Source organism: Megalops cyprinoides, chromosome 19 (genome assembly GCF_013368585.1).
Source record: "Megalops cyprinoides isolate fMegCyp1 chromosome 19, fMegCyp1.pri, whole genome shotgun sequence".
Taxonomy (NCBI): domain Eukaryota; kingdom Metazoa; phylum Chordata; class Actinopteri; order Elopiformes; family Megalopidae; genus Megalops; species Megalops cyprinoides.
In genome coordinates this window covers 20,969,077-20,996,973 of record NC_050601.1, presented here as the reverse complement: position 1 = coordinate 20,996,973, position 27,897 = coordinate 20,969,077, and the positions used below count along the sequence as shown (strand labels likewise).

The 27,897-nt window shown below is 43.5% G+C and overlaps 3 protein-coding genes across 3 annotated transcripts in view; all 3 read right to left on the bottom strand.

The window, feature by feature from the left end:
- The window catches only part of tbc1d16 (TBC1 domain family, member 16), a 29,802-nt gene extending 27,518 nt beyond the window's left edge, over positions 1-2,284 (bottom strand). Inside the window, exon 1 of the mRNA XM_036553201.1 lies at positions 2,045-2,284. The gene's annotated coding sequence lies outside the window, so the exon portion shown is untranslated. The remainder of the gene's footprint in view (positions 1-2,044) is intronic.
- A 4,170-nt stretch (positions 2,285-6,454) lies between these two features.
- On the bottom strand, positions 6,455-14,841 carry gaa (glucosidase, alpha; acid (Pompe disease, glycogen storage disease type II)). The gene is made up of 19 exons (XM_036552862.1): positions 14,185-14,841; positions 13,776-13,927; positions 13,320-13,485; positions 13,104-13,200; positions 12,781-12,900; positions 12,530-12,648; positions 12,309-12,440; positions 12,040-12,150; positions 10,832-10,945; positions 9,779-9,863; positions 9,519-9,636; positions 9,165-9,298; positions 8,827-8,978; positions 8,380-8,528; positions 7,900-8,041; positions 7,703-7,801; positions 7,452-7,616; positions 7,005-7,157; positions 6,455-6,682 (listed from the first exon to the last, which is right to left on the bottom strand). Exons 1-19 carry the CDS (start codon positions 14,722-14,724, stop codon positions 6,617-6,619), a joined length of 2,814 nt encoding a protein of 937 aa, XP_036408755.1. The 5' UTR covers positions 14,725-14,841; the 3' UTR covers positions 6,455-6,616.
- A 4,591-nt stretch (positions 14,842-19,432) lies between these two features.
- On the bottom strand, positions 19,433-27,506 carry samd9l (sterile alpha motif domain containing 9 like). The gene is made up of 3 exons (XM_036553599.1): positions 27,355-27,506; positions 24,708-24,773; positions 19,433-24,181 (listed from the first exon to the last, which is right to left on the bottom strand). Exons 2-3 carry the CDS (start codon positions 24,709-24,711, stop codon positions 19,569-19,571), a joined length of 4,617 nt encoding a protein of 1,538 aa, XP_036409492.1. The 5' UTR covers positions 24,712-24,773; positions 27,355-27,506; the 3' UTR covers positions 19,433-19,568.
- Between the last annotated feature and the right edge of the window lie 391 nt (positions 27,507-27,897).

The window sequence follows — 27,897 nt, the reverse complement described above, 5'->3', positions numbered from 1 at the left end:
AAGGAGAGTCTCACTGCTCTATCCTGAGTCTGTGACTAAGCAAACAAATTGGCTGATCCAGCACGCAGCCTTGACAGCTTCTCAGTCTCTCTCACACCCCTGCTGTCAACACCCCAGGCCCCGCGTTCCCGCCGCCGCAGCGGTCGATGTCCTCATCACAACCCTCCACCGAGCTGTCAGGCTCTCCCCCGGAGACCCTTCTCGCCTCACGCCGGCCACGTCCAAGCACCAGATGAGGCTGGCGGAGGGAAGGTTCCGGAAACATCACGGACGAGAATGCAAGTGAGAGCACAGCCTCACTGGGACAAAATAATACATTCCCACCGCATTTTTAGCAGGCCATGTTAATCCACATTGCTCGATTTCTGAAAACCTTCCTTTGTTCTACAGTACTCAGTGCATTTGAATCATTTTTCACAACAGTGATCAAATGATTAAAAGCAGGGTTTAGCTCTCATGTCACATGAGCCGACCAATGTTCTTATTGTTATTACTTTATTATCATTCATTGATTCACTTATCTCTTTATGTTTTCTGACAAACACTTTATTGATGCCATTTCAATATGTTATACAAATATACATGGTATACAAATTCTGATAATGTTACTCATTTATACAACTTCATATTTACAGAAAGTTAAGTACCTTTCTCAAAGACACAGAAGCTATGCAACATGTATTTATTTCCAGGAGAAGGTTTAAAGATATACAAGGCAAATGAATTTGGACCGATAGGTACATTTAATGTTTAAGCAGGGAGAACGTACTTTGAGCACTATATCAATGTACATATTTCCCCTGTAAATGAACGTCTTTGGGGAGGAAAAGGTGCAGTTACCATTTGCATGACTTAAGTGAGTTTTGTCTATTCAGCCAAATAAGCAACGTCAGCGTACAGGTCACAACTAACTGAGTGTCTTTGCGCTCACAAGCTGTAGTCTAGCTGTGTAGTAACACTACATCGTTTGCATGCAAATATTTTACACCTGTTATTGGATATTAGGGACACGTAATCGCTACAGCAAAGTTTGCTCAGCAAACTTTATAGTCTGAAAGCTTCCTTTCTCGTTACTTTCAAGTATTCTTTCTTTCTCGCCGTATTCTTTCCACATTTGCATAAGTCGTCCTGTGGAATTACAAATTCATGAAATGAACCGTCTGTCTGGTTCCTCTTTTATGCATAAACCCTGCAGGTCAAACCTGAACCCCCCGCTCCATTCACTAGCGCACAGAAGATATTACACTTAAATGAATGTGAGTAAAACAGGTTTGCTGACATTTAGTGCTCACGTTAAGCACACACAAATACTCTACTCTGCAAATAAAATTAGCCAGTCACCCAACTGCTTTCCCACAACTGCTGACTTATTATACTTCTTACATGTGATTTAGCTAAAATAATTCGAAATCTTAAAAAACAAAAACAAATATGTCCTGACGTTCAGTAAGCTTTATTCTATAAGATCATGAAAAATGATATCCCCCCTCTTCTCATCATGGTTACAGTATCCTCAAGAGCGTTGGTAGCTGAGGGTAGCTGGCTAGCTATCCTAGCTAATGTATCCTGTAACAGGAGTCTCTTTACACGTCCCCTTGACGCGGGGTGAAGGGGAACTCTTTCCCGCGATCTCCTTAATGCTCAAACTAGTATCACTTGTTTTATTTCATTCCGATGAAGCCGTGGTTACGGTCGCAGCTACGGTTGTTATGTGACGTCAGATAGCTACATATTGTAGCAAGGCGAGCTCGCTAGCTATAGAGCTATGGGTAAATTATTCCATATCCCCCCCCAGAATCCCCAGCTATCGCGTCACCATCCCTTTCAACTTCCAAGCACGGAGAAACACTAATGCTACTTGAACGTGAATGAGGGAATGTGGAACTATACTGGTTTATCCGCCGTAAGAGATACGCGCTCATTATGACCCCATGCCTTTTCAAATACACCTGTCCAAGGAGGCAATAAATATTAAGTATCTAGCTATTTAACGTTAGCGACATAATGAGATACTAGCTATATACGTGCAATCCAGTCCTCTCACCCTGTGCCGCTCGTAACTGCTGTCAGTTCCTCTCGTCCATCTCCATTGCGATGCGGTAATTTTTGGTCTCTGTTGGCGCCGTATGTAACCTCCACTCCCGTGTTTTATTACGCTGAGTGTGTGTTTATCCGTGCAGCTCCCTACTACACGTTGCTGCCATCGTTTATCCCAACCCCCAAAATTCCGCTGCTTCCGGGATGGCAGTCCGTTTCCTCTCTGTATAACTGCCCGGACGAGAGTTCAGCGAATGTAATGGGATGGGGAGCGTAGAGCAGTCACGCTATCTGAGGGGTTATGAAATCAAACCGACAACACAGGCGACAGGAATTATGAATCGTCAGTAGCAACGTATTGAATGAAACCTTCAGAGCCTGAAACATCTGCAACAGTACAATAGTTATATTTGCAAGTGTGGCAGTTACAGATATCGAGTTGTTGAATTGTTTAGCAGATCTCCGGTACATTGACATACTTAAAATAATCTGAAAAGAAAATATTATTTTTCACTGAACCATTTTATCTAATTCACGAATACAATTTGTATGATGATGATGATGATGATGATTCTTCTTCTTCTTTTATTATTATTGCTATTATTATTACACTAACCTGTATTACACTAACCTGAGTCCTGATGTTACTGTGGTACAGTAATGGGACAGTGGAAGCAGTAATGTTACTGTTACCTCAGTAATGTTACTGAGGATGTAGTAATGTTACTATGGATACATTAATGTATCCATATTACACTAACCTATTACACTACACTGTCCCTGGCTGTATGAACGTGGGCAGACACAACTCAGGAACGGGAATATCCTAATCCATTAAACCCCGTGATAGTAACACTGAAGCTATATTCTTTATTCTCGTCTGCAACCTTTGATATTACTGCAACCTTTGATATTTATCACCTCTGTAACGTGAAGACTGTGTTTGTTCACAAGCTTTACTCTAGCTTTCAATTAAAAGAATGGCCACTAAACTTTTTCAAACAAATAATGTGTTTGGTTTATTTCAGACCATTCAGATCAGCCCGGTTTCCCCAAGGATGATCCGACAAAGGCAGCATGCTACATTTATCTGTGACGTTTCCCCCAAGTGGTCCCCATGCCTAGGTTTGAACAGGAAAGAAGCACAGGAACAGACATCACCCAAAATGTGATTCTTCAAAAAGAGTGGGGATAGATGGTACATTAACAATACCACATTCCAACTCATTGCATTTCTGAAGGGAGGAAATATGTAAGAATGGATTTCCTTTCATTCACAGAAGTGAGACTATCTGTATGTGTTATTTGTGGGTCAGGATCCAGCCAAATGATTTTTTATATGACACAAGGGAAAGTGAAGGACTCTGGAAATGTTCAGCCACAACTTCCTATGCTTCCTGATTGTCACCTCCTCTCTGAAGAAGCGCAATCAGCTTCATATAATCCCTCAAGCTAAAATGTGGACCAGGCCTGTATTTACAATTTATTGAAATGCTGTCCTATCTTCATGGTTTGAATAACAAATAACAAATGAACAAATACAATAATGAATTCAATGCTTACTCACCAAGCACACCATTTAATATTGAATATTCCTCACAGAAACAATGAAACAATTATAGAAACGATTCCATGAGGAACAAATGAATCAGTGACATTCAGTGACAAAAAGCTTAAATTATTCACATAAGTTTTAAAATGAGGTTATTTGGGTGTTTACAACATATGAAGGCCTACAACTTCACAGGACAGGATTAGAGTTTATACTCTAATTTTTTTTTTTGCATCTTTGTCACTCATTTTGAGGTGATGTTGTTGATATCCCTTTAAATGTTGCTCCTTATCCTTTTAACATTGCTTGATATCCCTTTAATATTACTTGCTATACCTTTAAATTTGCTCATCTTGCCTTTAACACTGCTAGCTAAGCATTGGATCTCTGATTTGGTCTCAGTCAGTGTACCCCTTGTTGTTATATATATAAAAGCTTCCATTGATATGGCAATTTCATTAGCTGATGATGGATCTTCTCTCTTCAAAGACAGACTGATGACAGAGCATAGAGACAAAAATGGCCTCATCAGAGTTCTCATGATAGTGAACACGATACACAGATGACTAGATGTGACCAGACAGGACAGGTGACCATACAGTTAATCAGATGTTGATATAATGGTTATTATAATAAGTGTCCATTTCTCCAGTAAAACACTGCACCTCTTGTTGAGACTCTAGTCTGCTCTTACCTTTTAAATTAATGTAAAATGTACTTTTTAAATTTCACCATCCACAAGATGGTGAAACAACACAGGAAGCAGTCTCTACATTGTCACTCAGCTAAACATTTTTATACCAGAACTACAGGGGGGTTGACATTAAAGCCAGTGAGATCTAAAAGCGCACAGCTCCCACCGATTCTACCTTTTTCACTCCCACTGTGTTATAGCTTAAGATAAACTGCACACATCTGGTCTCTTTCACATCCTTATTACCACTGAGGTTAAAGTTCCCTCAAATTGAGGGAATGCGCCAGAGGCCCATGGGAAACAGAGAGGGAGAAGGAGGACTGGATGAATCAATTGATATGGACAGGTTTAGACCTGTATCTATCCATATCAATTGATAAACTTTGGAGTGCCTCCATGCATGCTTGCATTCACAATTGTTATGAGTATTACACTGAGTGGTATTATTTTGCAAACCTCTAAGCATGTTGTACCGGCAGCCATATTACCTTCTTACCCTCTCCTGCTTGGTGAAAGGGGGCTGGTGAGAATTAGGAGACCTTCTGGAGAAACCAGGGGTGCTTTCCATTACTTTATAAATAAGCCTTCGCATTTCTTCCCTAATTCCTTGCCAAAACATAATGAGCAGATAATAAGGTGGCTCCAAACATTACCTTATTGGCATTTAGCAGATGCTCTTAACTGGGGTGACTTACACAGGTTACAATTTTATCCAACAGCTGGAAATTTACTGAAGCAATAGTGGGTTAAGTACCTTGCCCAAGAGTAAAACAGTAATGACATAGCAGGGAATTGAACCAGCAACCTTTAGGTTACAAGCCCTGCCCCTTACCACTACGCTACACTGACAAATATAATGACGTAATGTCCCTGATTAATTAAACTCTCTCAATTCCATATGGCATTTAACAGCAACCCCCTCCCCCTTGAAGGCAGATGTGTTCTTTATGAAAGAATGCATGGAATGTGAAAATGCGTGTTCGTTTGTATCACGGGTCCTTGAAAAACTCTACCACATGAGAATGCATCCTTCACTGGAGGAGACAACAGGGGAAATGGCTCACATCCTCAGATAAACAGTAATTACCAACAGGCACACATTTACTTACATCCTTCTGTTAGACCAAACAACCTAAAAATAACCTATAACCCACGCACAACCTATGTCTATTAAAAACTTATTGCACACGCTTGTTAAGAGATGGCAAATCCAGACTCCAGAAATCCACATGGCAAATGCAGATTAGTACAAACTAACTGAACTCAGTGCAAACTGCCCAGCTGAAATACATGACTTCAAGACCAGGGTTGAAGTACACACTGATCTACGGGACAGGGGGAAAAGTGTCACATAGGTGGATTCTGTGTGGTGCAAAGATAGAAATAAAGTTCTACCGCTGGACAGAACAGTGACATTGCGGCCTTGGTTTAAATTTAAGTAGCGTACGTGCGTGCTTTGTTTGGGACCAGGGCCTCCAACGATGAGAAAATAAAAAATGCAGAGTTCCTTGTGAGCATGTGACAAAATGAAACTGCAACAGTTTCCAAAACACGGTTCACTATCGTCCTTGAGGCTCTTAGCATCTCTCATGGGCTGTTTAACAGTGGCTTAGACAATGACAAACGCAAACTGATATCTTCTGTGTCAGGTGCGTGCAAGCATCCCTTAAGGAAAAAAGGCAATTCGAAAACCCCTGGTTATACATCACAATCTATCCTGGCAGAGTTCCAGACAGGTCTTTCAAAACTGAAGATGTGCGCTTAACTTACATGTCATTGTGGTTATGTCACCGTGTTTTGTTACCGGTCCAATTATTCAACTATTGCAGAAATGTTTTCTTAATGGATTACTGCATTTGACTCTGCAAACCTGTGCTGTATTCCACACTGTGGAATAAATTGCCTTGTGCTTTAGTTATTATAGTCTTCAGCTAATATGTGGTAGCTGAGGTTGTCTGTGAAAGTATGGTACTTGAATGTTATGTCCGTTTAAAACATAAAAAACAACCCTGAAAAAACATGTATACTAAACTCAATTCATGCACTAAATGAAAATTCCAAACTGAATATTTTTTAAAAAACATTTCTATTAATTTAATAAAAATAGATTTAATACCAAGAGAAATCACATGATTTAAAAAAGCACAGTGTAGTGCAAATCAGACACAAACAGCATGGAGAGAAACATCCCACCATTAACCTGGCCCAGCCCAGCTAAGCGGCCCCTTTTGGAGAAGGCAAAGATGAGAGAGACACCACGTTTCTGATGCGTGACTCTGCTGTACGAGGATCAGGTCAGAAACACGGGAGCGCCGCGGGTACGAGGTCAGGTGTTACAGGGTCCACTGGACAGTGAAGGCCTCAGCCATGGGCAGGGTCAGTCCGGACACGGTCAGCACCTACAGGAGTGGACAGGACAGCAGATGAACATAGCAGTGTGGTGTAGTGGTAAGGAGCAGGGCTCGTAACTGAAAGGTTGCCAGTTCGATTCCCCCCTGGTGCACTGCTATTGTACCCTTGGGCAATGTACTTAACCAAAAAAATGCCTCAGCAATGCCTCATTTATATCCAGTTGTACAGTTGGATAAGATGTACAAATTTCAACCTATGTAAGTCGTTCTGGATAGGAGTGACTACTAAATGATTGTATAATGTATGGTAATGAATGGACAGCGCTGAGGAAACTGATGTGTCCAGTGCCCAGTTCTCAGGTATGCTCACCTTGGTGTCGGAGCGGTAGGAGAAATCCTTCACTTTCTCGCCGTTGGCTCGCACATCACGGGGTGGGGTGGGAACCCCGAAAACACGCACCCCGCCCAGCAGAAGCCCGTCCAGAGCCCCGTTTATCTTGATGGGCTGACTCACCAGCTCAGCCTGGAGGGGAAGAGGGGAGGGCAATCCCATACAGCCCATTACACAGAGGTTACTCCTGTGTTACACAATGAATACAGAGATAGGGGAACCACCTGCACCCAGCACACAGAGGTTACTTCTGCCTTATAGAATGAACAGATAAGAAGCATCAGACCTCTTTAGCTTTGCTTTAAAACATAGGCAATAAATACAAATACTGTGAAGCAAAGCCTAGCTGAACACTTGAAGAGCATCATGGGAGATTTCACTGTGCCGTGTGCACTGAATTACTGCAACAGCGATCCCAAACCGCACCTGTCCGACAATGAAGATCACGTAGGAGTAGTCCCCCTTCTCGAAAGTGTCCAGACTGTCGCCGTCATCCCAGAACAGCTCGCCCCTCGCCCACCCCCCCTCGGACAGCGCCACCGTGAGGAGGAAGGGCTTGCTGCGGGAGGCCGAGGTGGTCAGCGCCGGCTCCTGGAACAGACACGCGGGCGTGAGGCACAGGGTGACACACGCACAGATGAGCGTGGCACACGCGTGTGACGGACACGGCGACCGACCTGCTGGGGGATGACGTGGCCCTCCCGCACGTGGACGTTGATGGTATCCAGGGGGGCGGGCAGCAGCAGGTACTGCCCCCTGCTGTAGAAGGGCTGACCCTGGGCGGCGAGAGGGGAAAGGGGAGGGTGAGCGAGGGCAGAGAGTGCGGGCGGGGGGGCTTGGCGGAGTCTCACGAGAGACGAGAGGCCTGGCTTACATCGTGCAGGCTGTACCAAGTCCCTGGGGGGAGGTAGGCGGCCAACTCCACAGCCCCCTGCTCCAGGACAGGACTGACCAGCAGAGAGCTCCCCCATAGGAACTGCCTGTCGATCGTCTGACAGTTGGGATCCGAGGGGAACCTGGCAGCGATGGACAGAGAGAGACAGAGATGCACACAGACAGGCTACAGCAGTGTCGGTTCCATATTTTCCTTCTGAAACCTTGCATGCTGATCATGGCAAACATTTTTACTATTTGGTAGTGCCGTAACTCAGATTCATCCCTTTGTGATGTTCAAACAGTCCAACACATCATCTATTCAGCAGCATGCAAAACGTACTCTCTTTTTTGCATTCATGTGATTTAGATGTCTTAGATCGGAGTAAATAAAACAACGTCAAAAAGGCAGTTTCTGGTTATCGGTGGATGTGCTGTGTCGGTTGAATTATTCAGATATTCCGTGCTGCGGACGTCGTACTCCAGGAAGAGGGGCCTGGCCACGGTGCTGGCGGAGGTGTGGGCGTGGTGGAACAGCGTGTAGAGCAGGGGCAGGAGGGAGTAGCGTAGGGTCACCGCGCTCCGCATGGCCGCCTGGGCCTGCTGCCCAAACACATAGGGCTCCTGGGGCTGAGAGACAGAGAGAATGAACAGCACTATTACTATATCCATTTTAACATTACTGCATCCATAGTAACATTACTACATCCTCAGTAACATTACTGAGGTAACAGTAACATTACTGCTTCCACTGTCCCATTACTGTACCACAATAACATTACCCTATCAGGACTCACAGGAATATCACTGCATTCACTATTGTACTATACATCATTTAGTACTGTTCCATTCATCTATACATCTATACCCCCCCCTCCCCCCGCCCCAACACACACACACACACACACACACAGGGCCAGTGTCTCACCATGTTGGGCTTGTCGTTGTGGTTCCTCATGAAGGGGTAGAATGCACCCAGCTGGGTCCAGCGCACGCATAACTCCTCAGTGGTGTCATCCCCAAACCAACACACATATGCCCCCACTAGGGGGACCCCATAGAGTCCAAACAGCAGTATCCCTGGGGGAGAGAGACAGACAAGGGGCTGGCTTCCATCACTGTTCACATTTAACCCTTGTATGCTATTTAACTGACGTCAGCAGAGTGCAGCGCAGACACCGGGCACACTGCAGAGCTGGACAGGCCAATGCCCACATCACTGCACAGACAGCAGGTGTACAGCTTCCAGTGGGCGTTTCCCCTCACCAGGAATGGAGCACCGCAGCTGCTCCCAGTCACTGCGCACGTCCCCTGTCCAGTGACCCGAGAACCGGCCGAGCCCGGGGAAGGATGAGCGGGACAGGACGAAGGGCCGCGATCCCCGCACCTTTACCAGGGCGCTAAGGGAGGGTCAAAGGGTCACAAAATCACAGCTTACCGCATTTCTTGATCGTACAGTGCATGAGGTGTGTCTAACACTACAAGGTCAAGCAAACAATTTAGAAGTGAGAGAAAACGGACTTTTGATTTATGAAACAAACTGATTTAATTTTGTCTAGAAATCACAGTCTAAGGGCAACTGCTAAGTTCTCCTGGTTCCTTTGCAGTTCCCTGTCTGACCTGTGGGTGGCGCTGGCCTCCGTCAGCCCATAGAGGTTGTGAAGGTTGTAGTGGGAGGAGAGGTTCTGCTGGCCAGACATGCAGAGAGTGCCCGAGCTCAGGCTGCCTCCAATCACTCCTGTATGCAGAGAGGAAGGCGGTCACAGTTACTGTTTTACAGGCGAGAAAGGTACTCCTCACCTTAGGGGGTGAGTGATGGAGGTCAAAGGTCATGCACTCTTGCAGACGTCACAGCAACCACGCAGCTGCAGTTACCTGACCTGGCACAAAGGGGGGGCTCTCCAGGTCAGAGTCTGGGCACCCGTCCACAGAGCCCTGTACGAAGCTGGCAGGTTCATTCATGTCCTGAGTACAGACAGTGAGACAACAAGGGAGGCATCAGCTTGCATGACCAAAGCACAGCTCCCATCATCCTCTGCCACAGAGGTACAGCATAATCATAGAGTTTTAGCTCCTGTGCTGTGCGAAGCATAGTCTCAAGGTCTCAATCACTCTTAAGAAGCTGAGGGGCCTTTTACCAGATGATCTCAAACCAAGATTAAAGAATTCGAATAACATATGTTACAGGCAGTTAGGACACCTATGGCAAGTCAAAACCAATCATTTCAGTGTGCGCAGCTGCAATTAACATCCTCTCCTGGACAAAAGCATTCTACACTGCTGTAATTACTAACCCACCTGTGCAATGCTATCACCCAGCCTGGCCTGCACAGATTACACTAAAAGATAAAGAAGCTAAAATTTACATTAACAATTACTCATTAGGCAGACACTCAGATCAAGAGCAACTCACACAGCGAGTACAACTGTGCACATGATAAGGTCACATGAAGGACAGTACAGATCCTGAAACCATCTGTAACACATAAGAGCTAAAAGTGTTTATGGATAATACAGTGCCACAATAACCATAGTGTGGTACTGAAGAGACTTATAAAGTTATACAATAATCAAGAAAACAGTAGTTAAACATTAGGCCGATTACAGTGCGTAAAACAGCACTGCACTAAGCACTGCAACACAAGCAACAGCAATAAACACACAAAAAGATAGCAATGAATGAAGCAATACAACACGGACAATGAATGTGGCAGTGACTGTGGGCAGTCAGAAAGTGCTATAAAGCAGGTATATATGTTCTGTATTTATTTTGGTGTTAAGGTACATCACGTGGCTTTAACAGCAGCTGTTGAGTTCGCTTGTGTCTTTTTTTGTTAGCTTCCTCGCCAGGACAACTTTTGCTGAGGTACGACAGAAAGAATCTTGACATTTCTTTTGATTAAAGGGAGCAGGGGGACCGCAGGGACACTCACAATCCACAGGCCGTCGAAGGCGACTTTGCTGTGGAAGTCACGGATGTTGTCCTCCCACCAGCTCCTTGCCTCCGGGTTGGTGAAGTCAGGGAAGGCGGTCGGGCCCGGCCACACCTAGGCAGTCACACAGATAGAGGGAGGGAGCAGTCAGGAGATGGAGAGTGAGCAGTTCGGAGGGCACATGACACCAAGATTGCAGATACTCTATTACATCCAGAGATTCGGCTCCAGCATTCCTTCAGTTTTCCATCTAGGAGGGTCCAGTTAGTAGCTGGAGGTTCCGGTGCTGTCGGCATTCCAATGCTGACTGTGGATGTTTCACTTTAGACCATGCCCCTTACAGGAGTGTTTACAACGAGCCAGCCAACCAGAACACTCCTTGCTTCCGACAATAGTAGAGACAAAACTTTCAGTGTGATGCACAGAGCTGACTATCTGGTCCATAAATAGAAAATCTGTGCCATACTGGTGAACAGCTGGTCTACACTGCAAAAAATCCAAATCTCACCAAGCATATTTGTCTCTTTTCAAGTCAAAATATCTTTTCACACTTAATATAAGACACAGTCACCAAACAAGCAAAATTTCCTCGAGCTACAAGGACTTGTTTTTAGACGGTGCATCTTGAATATCTGTGTATTTCCACTAGTTCCATTGGCAGATTTTTTCACTTATTACTAGCAAAAAACACCTTGTATTGATTATTTTATTTCTTATTTTTGATGGGCTATTTTTTGCAGTGTACCACTGTGAGGACCCCAGCCTCAAGTCCTCCGTATTAGCTGTGCACCTACTGCACTGTGTAGGTTCTCTGGGGTGAGAAACAGGACTGCTATCACACACAGGAATCAGCTAGAAAGTGGTAGAGACAGTGCACACAAATGCATAAATTTCAATTTATTCTCTATTACAGTGACTGGTATTGATTTAGGCTGCTTGTGATTCGTTTGGAGGATGGTTTGAAGCCACAGACGAACATAATTTTTTTTTTATCAATAAGCAAACTCAGTTTGCAATGTATTTCACCAAAAACAGGGAAAGAAATAGGAACAGAATCTAACTCGCATATTCACAATGGAATATTTCTTATGCATGAAGTTCATATGCTTTGTCACCGAAAATGACAACTACAGTGCATGAGAGGAGCTGGAGTTTTCAGTATCTATTGAGCACAACTGGGTGTAGCACACAGGAGGTGGAGACAGTACCTTTCCAATAAGAGGCTGCCCAGTGGCGTTTTTGATGAACACACCCCTCCGTAACCCCTCATCAAATGGCCTGTAGGAACCAGGAGGACTCGCACTGCTGATCCCTGGGTCCTGAGACACAAGGAAATAATGGACAAACTAGGTTATAATACTGGACCGGATGACACAGGTTAGCTTTTGTTGCCACCTAGTGGCTATGGGATGAATTGCATGAGTGCCGAAAGCTTGATTGAAAATGTTCTGGTCTGAGCTATCATGTGCCCTCTCACCAGTATAAGGATGTACTTAAGCCCCTCCTGGTGGAACTCCTTCACCATTTCAGGGAGATCCCCGAACCGCTGCGGGTCAAAGGTGAAAACTCGGCGCTTGTCAGCGTAGTCAAGATCATTCCACTGCACATCCTGGCAAACAGGAACACTGGCTTCAGACTGAATTTCCAGAGCAGGTTGAAAGACTGTGCCAAGAGCACCATACAACGCAGGGACAGTACCAAGGGAAAATCTGCAGCATGCATGCGCTGGACCACAGCTCGGGTAGCGTTGGTGGTGAGGTAGCCCCAACGGCAGAGGTGGAATCCCAGAGACCAGTAGGGAGGCATCATGGGATATCCTGGGTGATACAGACAGAACTCGCCCTACTTTACAAACAGTGAATGCAAGAAGAAATAAACAAGCTTGGTTTTTATGATTGTTCAAACGCATCTGCCTGGAGCGTTTCTGAGGAGACCCAGCCGGGTCTTACCGATGACCTGGTGGTACTGCTGCACGACGCTCTGCGGGTCAGGGCCCAGGAAGACGTACAGGTCCAGAACCCCTCCAATCGCCACCCAGGTGAGAGCCGGGGTGGGCTGCAACGCCACCTCTGCGCAGAGAGGGAGAGAAACAGAATCACATGGACGCGTTCCCCGTTACACTGCAGTGCCACAACACACATCCGTCTTTAAAAATGAGTGAATCGGTAGCGCAACATGTTTCCCAGCTAGCAATTATAAATGAAAACGACAACAAAGTTATAATAAGAGGTATGACCAGGTTTGGCCTGCCCCACCCCCTCCCACCCCTCACCCATGGCGTTGCTGTTGAGGAGGAAGACTCCGTGAGCTAGGCCGTCCCCTTCCTGCACCAGATAGAACGGGTGGGATCCATACAGGTTGGCATCGCTCTGTAAGAAAGGGAAGAATCTCACAGGTGCCTGCCGGTCACAGCAATGAGCCGTGAAGATGGCAGCAGCTAAGGCGAGTAAGACGAAGAGGAAGGCAGACACGACGGCGTCGGGCTCACGTGGGGCGCCATGTCCCGGTTCCACAGAGAGACCCTGGTCCAGTTGAGGTCCAGGGCGAGGGGAGTGTAGTGCTCTCCCAGGCCAGACACCAGAGCGGAGGGCAGGGAGGTGGACAGCTGCAGGTACTGGTCAGCAAAGAGCAGCGGGGCCACTGTGGTGTTCACACTGAGACGGACACAAAAACCGGGTGTCATTACCACACACTGAGATGCGCAGAACATGCAGACAGAAACACTCTGAGACGCACATGAACAAACGCACTCGAAGGCACAGGAGCATACACAGGCACACTGACACAAGACCAGGCACAGAGGAAAAGTACACACACAGCCACTGGAACAAATGAACAGATATGGAAACACACGGACAATGACATCGGGCATGAATCTTCACAAATGTTGGACATGACTGGGGAAAAATCCTTCTACCACTGTAGAACAGAAGACTGGACTTACAGCACACGGCCATTGGATTTGCGGCGCACTATGAATCCAAATGGGTCAGGGAGGAATTCAGTGCTGTAGAGGGAGTCTCGGGTTGGCGTGTCCTTGTTGGACTTGGCCACAGACAGGGGAACTTCATAGCGGGAAAAGGCAGGATCCTTCAGCTACAGGCAAAGATGTGACTAGTTTGGGAGTGTTGGTAGCCTGTTCTGACACTGGTATTCATTTAACTTCAATGGATACACTTATGCTGTATTGTGTTGGAAATCGCTCTAGACAAGAGCGTCTGCTAAATGCATGCAATGTGATGTAACGTAATACGAGCATGACAAAAATTGAACACCCAGCTAATGCACACTGAAAAACGCACAAATGCATCTAAGACACAGCCCAGACTGATGTCCACTGATATTTCACTCACGGTGACGTGAAGGCGGCCCTCCGTCTCCGCCATAACCTCGAGTCGCAGTGTGGAGATGTCTCGGGGGAGGTAGGAGGGCGTGGAGCGGGTCAAAGTGGCAGTCTGACCGCTAGGGGTGGGAGAGAGCGGTCCCATCTTGTACCCCGGGTAGGATGCAGGGTAAAAGCACCACGGCGGTCCCCCGGAGAGGCCGTCTCTCAGCGGGACGTAGCAGCAGCCCCGCGCCTCGCACTCCGCCCGGCTCAACGTCCTGTCCCGGGCGCAGTCAAAACGGTTCTCCGGGGGCATCTGACATTCTAACGTTACGCGTGTTTCGGGATCGGTCGTAGGGGATGCCAGTGCAGAGCGGGAGAGGACATGCTGCCTGCTCCGTAAGTTTTTTGGATTTTGGTTGCCTCCGAAATTTATCTCTGATTCTTGTACTGTTCGTTTGCTCAGTGTGGCTGTACGTTCAGAAATGCGCAGATATACGAGGCATGCGGACAGTGACAGGGTCAGCACTAAGAGTGCGTGCCAGAGGGACAGGGTGACACTCGCCATCTCTCTGATGTACCCGGTAGGTCATACACACCCCCACCCCATGTGCACAATGTAAGGAGAGTCAACCAAAACTACAGGCTAGGAGCCCACATGGCTGAAGACCGATCATCTCAGTCCACATACCTGAAAAGACAAAGGCAACGACTGAGCGCAAAACTGCATAAAGGTCAGTGCATTATGCAGTACATGTGATTATGTAGTTTTTTTTAGCGAGCAGCCACCGACTTATCTAACTTGCTAGCTACACTCCCTAAGGTATAGCTGCCGCAACGGAATGCTGTAATAACCTTTAAATACAAGTTGATGTGCTATTAGCTGTAACAAGAATTTAACCTCACTAATTAATCTGATGCACATAACTTCATATTGTTGCAAGAATGTGACGTACCTCTCTGCAAGTTATGTTTCACATTCACAACTATGTCAATGAGGAAGTGAAAACAGCTACCTTAATAGCAGCAATCATTCAGATTGGTTTTTACTCTAAAATTGCGTTGTCATAGCCTACATTTGATCATAAACACAAGTTTGCATAACCGAATTTGCAACAGAAACTTACAAGATTAGCAGCGAGTGAAAGTACTTTCGGCGTACTACCCAGACCAATACATTGAAACGACGGGGTCTCGTTATGGACAAACCTATCGAAAACCGGTTTTTAGTACACAGATCGAGCACAGGCGAAGGGATGGTGAATCTGAGGCGAATAAACATTTAAATGGAAATGGAAAATCGCAGCTGTTTTACATTTCATGTACAGAAAAGAGGAGACGATGAAAGGTAAAGCACTACACGCTGCTCAGATATATTTATATTATTTTATTTATATATATTATTAGGTTGGAAATTTAATTCTGCATAAGACACAGGTGATGTACCCTTAATGAAGATAATTGTAATGACTACTTTTGTGAACATCCAGTGGCACAAACTGATAAATGTGTAAAATGTAAAATCTATGCTAACCTGGAGAAAGGTGCTCAAGACCTTCCTCAAATTAATCATGACATGAGTCATGATTCATTTGATACCGTCTCTGGAAAAGTCTGAATGTGGGGACTTTTGGTCATTTTTGCGGGCTCATCTGAAAGTCCTTGAGAAGAAATAATGTGAACATGCTTAGGGCTCTGTTTTCATGGTCCTAGCCTAAGAAAGGGTATTGCCATCAACTGTAGTTACCTTTAAAACCTCCCCTGACCAACGTGATTAAAAAGTACCAGACATGGGACCAAGTCACACTTACTGTATTTGAGTTCCAGTCAAGTCTTTACTTCTGAATCTTAAGTCCTGAATCACAGTAGTCAAGTTCCAAAAGTCAGCAGAGTCGAAACTCACATCATGAGTTTCAGGTCTCAAGTCTCAATAGAAGTCTTTTCACTTTTGTAATACAACACTACCCCTCTGGGGCACTTGAACCCACAACTGCCTATATCCATCTGTTTAATTTGATAAAACCATAGGTAAGTTTCTCTGGATAGTCAACTCTCTCTAGATGTTGCCTTGTGGCAGTTACGATGACATAATTATACCTGCAATAGTTGGAGTAGTTATTTGAGGTGGAGTATTAGCTGAAGTAATATTTGAGGTGGACTAATAGCTCCGCATGCTTCTACTACCTGAGCCATTATGCTACACAGGCCCAGTGTTTTTCCTTTTTACTTCTGAACTATGGGAATGTATCTTGTCTCTATTTTAATTGTATGAACAGAGGTTTGCAAATATTCAAACATGTATAAATCTAGGTGAAAAACATTTTGATAAATATGAAGTGCATGAAGCCAAAAGTACTGCCATATTATTTTTAATAATGAACACTGATTCAAGCAAGATTTCTCAGATAGATGGCGCTGTAAGATAACCTAACCTGTTAATTAATCAGACACTCTTGTTTGAAAACACTGTTGAAAACAGAGCATGATGGGCCTTCGCCAGTCCAATCCGATGTGATCGTTTCCAAAAATACAGGCATCTTTCAGTGAAAAACTGAATAAGAACTGAAAATGCAGGTCCTGAGGAACTGTCTACAGCAGTGGTGGCCCTAAGGCTTCATGTGAGCAGAAATGAACTCATGTGTGAGTGTCATCCTGCCACCAGAGACATAAGACTAATGAAACAGGAATGTATTTTGGGCAAAACAGCCATTCTATCACCTCATAGTTTCACACATAAAATAAAAACAGATTTCACATGCAAACGTATACATGGATGGACCATAAAACAATTGACAGTTCTCATTACAATGATTTCCTTCTGTAAAATTCAGAAATCATTTCATAACCAGCCCTGCAAAATGCATAGAGCTGATCCAACTCCACATTCAGTGGCACAAGGTATGGAAAAATTCTTGGTAGTAAAATCCATTATGAAAAGAGAGGATTCAAGATTTGTATCAATTTAGCAAGTTACTGTAATATGACCATCCTCTCCTGTACCAATGGGAGATATTTCTGAATAACATAACTTGTGATTATGTTTTCAATATCAATTAAATTTGAGGTAATAACATTGAGGAACTTCTCAGCAGAACCCACAGCACCTGGTTTTCTTCTTCACTGCTTGCATTTCTTCTAGTTGGTGACGTCATCGCCTAAGATGCGTTGCTTTACTGGAGTGAACAATACAGATGGCAACATCTTCAAGACCAAAGACCTCAAAAGTGTGGCAGCATTTCACTCTTAACCGTTTCGCACGTAACTTACTTTTTTTACGTTCTCATCGTTCTCAGTTCTTATGTTTTCATTAGCCTTATTAAGCTTCTCATACTTTTCAGTTAGCATTTGCTATATATTTTTTAATGTTAAATCGCTGTTTCCTCAAAGCTAAAATTAGCTAGAATTTTTCCAGTCTAGTTTTCTAATCGCACCGGTTTTAGCATAAGCTCTAAACGGCTAATCACACCGGTGTGACCGTACGCGCGAAAGGGTTAATTCTGCCAAGAAGGTTGTCAACGGAAACATTTGCAAACCTGACCTTGCCTGGCATGAGAACACATCAGTTATGCTTGAGCACGTTGGCTCTCTGGATGATGAAGACTCGTCTCGTTAAGTTAGCTAGCTAGCTAGCATAGCCAATGTTAATGTTAAAAGCCATGTTACTTCACGTTACGAGCTGTAACTAATTGTTCTATTTTTAAATACATTTTCTCTTGATCAATAAATTATTAATGACGTTGAACATACAGTGTAGCAAATAATAACCTCTTATTCATACCGATCCTGTTCACATTCCAAATCTGCCCTAACTTTACCGTCTCTGCTTAAACGTTGCATCATTGTCATGGCGACGTTTATGGCTAGAGATAGTGTTGCTGCCGAGTGCACAAGTTTAGAGAACACCGGAGAATTTGACACTTACTAAATCGCGAAAGATTTCTATAACTCGTGTCTATGTGTGCGTGCCCAATGTGGGTTGCATTCGAAGTAGTGATGTTACGTTCGCGACCCACTGGTACGAACGAAGAGATCCGAGTCGTTCTTGAGAGGCGTTGTTTTTATAGTTGCGCCCAAATTCCACTGCCTGCCCCAAATTCATTCAGTGTAGCATCGTGGTTAAGGAGCAGGAGTTGTGACCAAACGTATCACAGAGAGAGAGAGAGAGAGATGTTGTAAAGCACAATGACATCAGGTCTTAATTCGATTGAGTTAGCATATGGGTTGTTTGGATCTCCATGAATGGCTTTTTTCAAAGGAAGCAGACTTGTACTCCACAGCAAGCAAGTGCCCTCACTGAATTAGTCCAACCTCAAGCTAAATTTAAAAGGTGATAGACAAATAAGAGCCATTGAGTATTTTATAATCCGAATAGTCAATTATTCATTTCAATAATCGATAGATTATTCGACTATTAAAATAGTCGTTAGTTGCAGCCCTATATTAGAGCGAGTTTTGATTACACCTATAATCAGTTCCTCTTCTAGTTTCCCCGTGCAAACTTGGAATGACAAAGATTCAAACCACAATAATCTGGCATTGCAGGGTTGTTAACTTCTGCATCTCAGACATACTCACACTATTGGGTGGCTACAGTGTTCATAAGATGTTACAAAAATCCAAACAAAAAAGAATTGCTTTTCAGACATTTATTTGCATGTTTTAAGTTTTCAGTTTCAAGTAACAGATTTGTTTCAACATTTTTAGTTGTTCATGGTTCAATGATCAAATGTTTATTCAATATACTATATGATTATATATTGTCTTTTAATTATGCTCCATGTATTAAAATTATTCACCTGGAATCAACATGTCAGAGTAGCACATATTGTATGAAATGAATCGCAGGCATGATAGAAAATTATTTACATGATTAACTGGAAATGGTAATTACTATTAAGCAAAACAGATAAAAACAACAGTGCATATCATAGTGGTAAGGCACAGGACTCATAACTGAAAGGTTGCCAGTTTGATTCCCCCCGGGGCACTGCTGTTGTACCCCTGGGCAAAGTACTACACCTAGAATTGCCGAATTGCCTCAGTAAATATCCGGCTGTATTACATTTACATTTATTCATCTGGCAGTATAAATGATCCAAAACGAAATAAATGAACTGTATAAATGGATAATGTAAAAAAATGTAACCTATGTAAGTCGCTCTGGATAAGAGCATTTCCTAAATGCCAATGTAATATAATGTAAAAAATAACAATCAAAATGTTGACATATTCCCTTTGCATTACATTTCTAAAACAGACATTCAAGTGTTTGATGTACCTGGAGCATGAACTTCAATATTAGAGAGGGTCACATCATATTATTTGCATTCTTGTGAAATATGAACATATTTACAAGTGTTGGTTCAAATCGCTGTGATCAAACCACTGCTCATTTCCTGTTTTTTTTTCCCTTTACTTTATTACAGTGATGTTGTAGGCAACAGGTCCTCTGAATGTGAAGCCCAAGTAGAATGTGACATTTTCATTGCCATAGGGCACTGAAGCTGAATTCAAAGCTGGGATATTGAACTTCTTCTGAGGACCCAGAAGGAAAACTGTGCCATCTTCTGTCCACCCGTGAACACTCTTCAAAAGGGTTGCAATTTCTGGCATTTTCCATACCTCTCCACGGAGCCACTTCATTCTCTTTTCAGACACTGAGAGGAGCTTTGTGAGACTTTCCACTTTGCTCTTGTGCACAATCTTGTCCCACCCACTCCCATTGCTCAGGAAAAAGTGAGTGTAAATTCTCCTCTTCCTCTGTGGTATATCTTTCATTTTTGTCCAATAGCTTCTTTTGAGGTATTCAACAGCTGCCATGACAATTTCATACTTGTTTTCTTTGTCAGGATCACTGTCTTCTGGCCAGAAAAGCAAGGTGAGTAAGAAAAGAGCACTAGACAGGCATTTTCTTTTGTCATTTGGAAACTGCTGGCAGAGATTCTGAAGGTTTTGAAGAGCTACGAGCTTTGAAGACTGTGTTGAAAGGCAACCTAAAGCAATCTGTGACGCTATGTAGTTCACAAGATCCATTTGCTCCAGTCTTGCCTTCAGTGGATCACTGGGGTACAGGGATATGATCTCTTCCAGTACTTTGATTTGATCCCCATCTTTCTGGTCATGCAGGAGGGAGAAGATTGTAGTTATATTCCCACCTCCAAGGCGGTAAATGAGCATGCGTTTCATGAATGGAGTCATGGTACCTGTACTCGAATCGCGTGACTGCTGAACTGTGTTGAGAGGAACACCACTGAAATACTTCCCATACACAGATGACTTATTTACTAGCCAATTCTTTGGGTTGTTTATTTTCATCTCAGTTTCAGCTGTTTCTTCCTCATCTGCACTTATGTCAGTCTGAAAGTAGCTCAAGTCTTCTGAGATCCATTCCAAGGCTCCATGCATTGTTACCTGGAGGCTTTTCAGTTTGCTATGGAAACACTCCCAAGGTTTATTCACCTTTTCAGGGATGTAGTCTGTGACTAGGTACTTCAGGCACTCAGTGCGTCCAACGGTTTTATTTGAAAACATCTGCAGCGAAAAAATGAGCTTCAACAAGTTGCACCCTACTTCTACTGCGGCAAAAAAACCTGAATTGTTCACGGTGTCAAGATCGGAGACGGATGCCACCTCACAGGCTTCAAAGCATTCCATGGCTGTAAGTGCCGTCTGAATAGCATCTGCTGTGTTCTCTGGGGTCTTCGTCACATTTTCAATCACTTTGCATTTGGCAAGGAACCATCTCCTATACACTTGACCTTTTGTGTCCAGGATATAGGAGTTTCTGGGCATCTTTTTTGCTGCTATTTCTGCCCATTGTATTGCCTCTTCAAACCTGTCATAGCGGTAGATCAGTCTGGCAAGCTGCTGAGCAAAGAAAGCATCTTTGTTGAACCGTGCATATGCTTCTTTTAGAAGCTCAATAGCTTTGTCTGGGCTTTCATTTTCTCTCACATGTTCAATAAGAGGGGAGAAAAAACTGTCTGATTCATCACCCTTACTTATTCTGCAGCGCCTCATGAACAAAGCCCGGAGAAACTTCACATACTCCTCTTTTCCAAACCTGTGCTCAAAAAGCACATCTTCATGGAGAAGATCCATAGCAACTGCACTTTGTTGCTGTTGGCTGCCTAGGAGCTGCTGGAGAATTTCCTTTGCAACTAATGGATGGATTATACGGATTGACTCAATGTATGTTTTCTCATCTCTCAAGTGAATGAAAACAAGTTTAGCCTGCTCACTTAAAGATCTCTCAAAGTTGTGTTGGCGGAACCTATCCAGGTGGATAGTCAGTGCCAACAGAGCTTCACAGTGGGACTGGGAGATGAAGGAGTTCTGCACATATGTGTTGAGCAATGCCACATAATGAATGAGGCGTGTGACAACAGATGTGTGGTCAATGCCTTGCAGTAAATGTTCCACAAAATCTTTCACGTACTGTGGCTCAAATTCTTCACTCATCAAGACGAATGTCAAGATGAACTCAGGCTGGTAATGCTCCTCAAGCTTCTTCCGTTTCCCGGCGAACTGCCTCTTCTCCTCTTCTGACAGTTTGTGAGTCACAGCAACATTCTGGAGAGGTGACTCCTTGCACATTTTCTCTGGAGTGTGTGACCGTCTACAGCTCAGCAGAATGAAACAGACTGTCCCTTGTACGATTTTCTTGGTGTTGACAGCAACCTCTACTTCATGCCGCAGATCATCCAGGTATTCATTGTCACAGTCTTCCACCAGTAAGAGTACTGGGAGGCATTTCTGGAGGTCTTTTTCTTCATACTCACGAAGGTGAACAGCATGTTCAGAAACAACAGCTGCAGAATATGATGGCTTCACAACTGCACATCTGAGGTCTTTTCTATGGTTCCAGAGTACCTGTCGAGCAACAGTGCTCCCGCCACTACCTGGATGATGGTATATATTGATGCTGTTCACAGGCATTTGGTCTGCACTCCTTTTAAGAATGCCACTGAGAAGTTCTGAAACTTCCCTATATGCATCTCTCTGAATAACATCCCCAACAAATTTCTTCTCCGCCAGCCAAAAGTTCAGCCAGCTCACTTTACTGCCATGGTAGAAGTGTCTTTCGATGTGATCCTTTTCAGCTTCAATGAAGTCATTACTGGTTTCCTCACACTGGTCAACGCTCAGGATCTCTAAGGAGTACATCCGTTCCTCTTCGCGGGTTTCCAGCAGGCATTCTCCTTTAGTGAAAACGGACAGGTGCTTAGTGGCACGAGTCGTGACAGGCTGAATGCGCTGCAGGGTTGCATTCACGTGGCTCATTCTCATCCCCACAACACTGGAACGGTTCACTGTCGCCGTGTCACAGTATGCCTCCGCAAAGCTTTTCCACTTCTGGTAGTTTTCTTCACATTCTGAGATGCAAATGATGTCTTCATGGCCTTCCATGTCTGTGTAGAACTCATAAAATATATGCAAGAGAGGCTTCTCAACAGGGGAAGTGAGAAGAAAGATCACCGAGAAGGCACCCTTAGGCAAGAGCTGTTTGCAGATCAGTGACACGGATTCCCTTAGGAGGGTGATTTTAGTTTTAATCCACGTCATTTCATCACAAGGGGTTTCACTCCCATGATAGTCATTCCGCCCGTTGCAAAATATCCAGCTGGTCTGTTCAAACAAGTGCAAATGACTCACAAAGTCCCCGATGCTCATGCCACTTGGAATTTTGTAGTTCTGCATGAAATGCAGGTTTGCAGCATGGTGCTGCAGGTACTTCCCACAGAATCCAGACACTTTTGAATCAGGGTCGAAATCAAACACGCAGAAAATCTTCATGTTCAGTAGAAAGTCAATGCTGCTCAGATCATCTTGCTGAAATTTGTTTGTGATGAGAATGTACCACTTTTCCTTTTCTATGAATTTTTTCCCACTGGTCACCAACATCGTCAGTTTCCTTCCCAGGTCTTCACAGAAATCTGGCGCGTTGAGAAAATGTGAATGTTCTGCCTCTTCTCTTTGAGCATCTCGGTCTCTCACGCGTTGGTAGAATTCGTTTTGGTCACTGACTGGTTCCGTTTTGGAGCCTACTCTGCGGTAGACTGTGTCCTTTTCATGCTCAACCTTGTTTGCCTTTTCTTTGAAATTCGGTAGACGGACGGAGTACACTCGGTTCCTCACAATGCTTACGGAGGGCACAATGTCGACCTCCACAACATAAAATTTCTCTGTGCTGTTCATGTCCATGACCTCGATGAACTGTGGTGGACGTATACACTGTCGTACATGTTCGCTGTCAGCACTTGAAAAGCACCTTTCTATGTGGTCCAGCGCGTCAACGTAGATGTCCTTCTCTGTCACAGGAACACCAATGATCTCCCCGTGTACGTAGCCAGCGTCGTCCCTACTGTCCATTACGCCAAAGTGTATCGTACCGTTTGATCGGATGTTCATGCACCCAGTGCCAAATTTCAGAACCTCCTTGGCAAACTTAGCTTGTAGCCTTGTCCGGTCTAATTTAGCGGCTATGGATAATGATTTGTACTCATGACAAGGGGAGATGAGGTCGATTACACCTGATTCAGGCTGCAGAACGCTGTGCTTGACATATGTGAAGTCAATGCCTTCTTTGCCAAATGGCCGTGGTTTACAGTCTCTCTTTGTCAACAGGCCAGTCACTGGCTGGTCCTTGTCTGCCTGTGTCTTTGTCTCTGGGTGGGTTTCATCTATCTCTGCACCAGTGCTCTCCTGACCTGTTGCTTGCTGCTCATTTTGACTTCCCTTTCCACTGTTACTGGTTTGATGTGCTCTATTGTCTTTTTGAACTTTGCGTCCTTTCAAAGACTCAACCAGCTCATTTCTTTTCTTTATGATCAAGAGAGCTGGGCCAGATTTCATTCCAGTCTCTTTTTTCAGAAAGTCTTCTGATAGCTCCTTTAGGATTTGTCCATCAACTTCCTCCTCATGTAGTTTCTTAATGTACTGCTCCTTCACTCCTATGGACCTCAGCCAGGAGCTCACATGAGATTCTGTCCACTTCTCAATTGGTAGGTTGTCATGTGTTTCAGCTAAGCAAGGAAGAAAAATACAATAGGAGATATAAAATCATGACACTGTGCAGTTGACCTGATTTCAGTGATAAACTTTATGTGGGATGGGCTGAATATCAGGTACAGGTTTACTTCTGGTTTAATTAATTTAATATTTATGTCATACTTGTTATATTGATATATTAACAGCTAGAACCATATGTATGTACCACTGTGTTACTTTGATGATACCTAACATGTTAGCCACCTAGCTAAACACCCATATCAATATTAGAGAATGTATTCTTTTGTTACCTTCTGAAATTAATCTCTTGAGACAGACAAATAGACAGAAAGACAGACAGACAGACAGACAGATAGATAGATAGATAGATAGATAGACAGACAGACAGACAGGCAGGGAGGCAGACAGACAGCCAGATAGACAGATAGATAGATTTGGTGCCCCATACTGTCCTTCATGGCAGTACAGGCAGAAGCAATTGACAGCACTGTGTTTACATATTTTTTTAAATGGAAAGGGTACTTAAAATTCCATAATTACCCATTATTTACAGATGGATGTGTTCATCTGAAGGAAAAGGTCCAAGCATTAAGACCTCCATACAGTCTGAAAAATAAAAATATTTATTCACCTTCATTCCCTCATAAAAGGAAAAACTTTGTAATTGGTTCTTCCCCCTTTATGCAAGCATATTTTGCAATGGCCAATTGTATACTTGGCTTGTCTCACCACAACAGCCTCTGCACTGGAACTGGGGTGCTGTGGTGAGATGAATGCAATCTTTCAATACAGTCACCAACACCTAAAGTCACACAGCACACTGCAGTGGAGTGGGTGCTCATTGGAGGATAGGTGCTCCTGTACTCCTCTGACATCATCCAAGCAACTCACAGGCACCTGATGACTTGCACAGCATGATAAGACAAGCAGCTCTGAAATACCCACCTCTCTCTCTGGAAGAACAATGCCGATTTGTTCGACCGCTGTGGGTTCTCAGTCATTGTTGGCTGAGGATATGGTTTGGATTGAACCTGCACCACAGAGCTCAGCATACGCCTAAAGTGAGTACCTTAACCTCACTACTGAGCTGCTCAAGACCCTAAACTGCATACCTTTTGACAACATTCTATTAAGTAAGGACAGGTAAATGAACAAGTAAAATGGCAAAACATACAATCCATTTAAAAATGTAAAATATTTAAGATTCAGTAATCAATTGCGTAAAAAAAGGCAATGAATATATGGTAGTCATGGCCACCGATACTTTGACATAAGTGCATGATAAGTGCAGAATCTTCAAACCACACAAACCTGATAATTTAAAGGATTATTTAATTTATTTACTTAAGCTAATTTGCTGTTTCTATCCTTAAATAAATATATGCTGAATAGATCTTGTATCAATGGTTAAACGTACAGGAACACAATATGTCCTGTATAAATCAATGTCCAAACTGGAAACACTTGCTCAAGGAAATGTGCAGGGTTAATTATGTAAAATTTGTACTTTAGGTTCTACACCTAGCTAAAAACTAACTTGGGATACACTTGAAGAGACATCTGTGTTTATTATATACAGTAGTATTATGCTTATCATAAAATTATTTATGAATGTGAAACCTTTCTCTCTTAGAATAATACTGTAACACTTATAAATGTGTCAAACATGATCTCACACTCACATAATGTACACCTGCATACTTTGGGTTGGGTTTAAGAAATAAACCTGTACGATTATAACCCTTTCAAGGCCCTGTCGAGGACCAGACCAAGCTGGCCCAGTTCGACCAGGAGTCAGAAAGACTGAGAGAGTTCCAGTGGAAGGGTTTAGGTGCCTGCATGTTTTGCCTGATTTTTTTCCTTTTCATATACCCCCACACAACATACACACCAGGTAAGGCAATATCTCCTTTAGATCCGTAAACCCGGATCATAAGTCAGCAAGGTATCGATCTGTAACTGCTACAATGTTTCTTAAACTTAACATGAAGCATAGATTCCATAACCAGAAATAGCAGTATGACATTTCTCTTCTTTTTGTTAGTGATGAAGAAGCCTTGCCACATGTACTATTTAGGTAACATTAGCTAGCAAGGTAATGTCTGCTGCACAGTGAGGCAGGGCTTAGATCTGAAAGGAGCAGGGTTGAGCCAGGATGACTCAATGAGGGTGTGGTCTGAGGATCATTCCCCGACATGACAGTCTTACACTGTCCTAATAGTTACAAGTATACCTGGCTTAACACCTTGTTCCCATTGCCTTGAGCTACAGGTTGATACAACCACGGCTATTGCAAAACTCACCACTATTCATCTTAAATTAACTATAATCGTGACCTTAAATTCTCTTTTCCTGTGGCTTGGTGTCTAACTACAATAGAAGTTCAAACTCTGCCCAACAGGCATAATTTTCTTTACAATCACTTCAGTGTCAGCGCAGTCTGCTCTGAAACCAGAACCAGCTAAGAACAAAGTCTTGCATGAGAGGGGCACGTCTGTGTGCGCTCCAAAAATTCCATTACAGTGTCACAGTGTAAATATGCGGTTGTTTTTTCATTTAGCAAGCCTCTATAATGCAGTACATAGTGGCAAGATAAGCTTATCAGTACCGCGCAGGAAAAGACAGGCATACTTGTGAACGAAAGATTATTGTTGGACATTTGCCTTTAATGAACATCATTAGCTACAAAGCCAATAAAATGAGTTATATGTGTTATATGTGTACACATAGAATAACTAAGTGAATACATGATTATTAGCCTAACGTTACACGTAGTGCACAGCATGTCTGGAAGGGGAAGATACATTTACTTACAACTTTTTGGGACCACAAATATAATTTCAGAAATATTATTTTTTGCGATCGGAGAGTTACACCCCGATAATGAAATGTAGCAAACAATGTTGACGGCGGAGTCGGATTTCACTGTAGAAGATGAGGCCTAAACGAATAATAACACAGTAACAGCGACCGATCACATCGATTTAAACAAGACCACCTTAATAAAAACATTTAAATCTTTAGAAATCAACTATAACGACAGCGTTCGGATTTTTCAGTTTACAGTGATGTTTTTCAGTGACGTTTCCGACTGTCAAGTTAGAAGCTAAAGCATTGCTATTCCTTGGATCTTGACATTGACGAGACTTCAAATTTAATGGAAAAAATGTGGCGAAATAAAACTCACCTTATTTGTCAAAAGACATGGAATCATCACGTAGCCCAATACTCGAATGCGACCGTAATCACTGTTGCATTAAACACTAAATGTCTCCATCTGAATTTGTACAAATGGGTTGGCGATCGGCTAGGAAGTAATTCGCATTGAATCTGGAGAGCTACGTGATTTTCTCATTTCAGGAAGAAACGCTCATTGTACGGGCCAGTCAGACCGCTTGCAGACAAGCCTAGCAACGAACACCCTATGAAAACTACTTTGTAAAGGAAGCGCTAGCAGTACCGGGCCTGCTAAGTTTCGATTTCCTGAAAACGAAAGTCAGGGAAAGCTCCCTCTATAGACAGGAGATCCATGGACAAAAATCTCAAGTCCAACCTCACACCCAAGTCAGGGAAATATCCAAGTATCTATTTGTAGTCAAGTTCATATTGTACACGCGAAATTTCATAGTAAATAAAGAGTGGGCACATGCATTGTACAATATTAACCCTGTGAGAACAGATACAAACATATCCATTCGAAAACCGTTTATTTATTTCGTATGAAAACACG

Bases quoted from the DNA above. Each gene is read 5' to 3' on its own strand.
- gaa (XM_036552862.1), bottom strand. From the start codon at position 14,724: ATGGCGAGTGTCACCCTGTCCCTCTGGCACGCACTCTTAGTGCTGACC. The intron at 9,637-9,778 runs GTCAGGTAACTG...CTCTGCATACAG, and splicing joins GAGCCCCCCCTTTGTGCCAG to GAGTGATTGGAGGCAGCCTG. The intron at 7,617-7,702 runs GTCGGTCGCCGT...TGTCTGTTCCAG, and splicing joins GCCACGTCATCCCCCAGCAG to GAGCCGGCGCTGACCACCTC.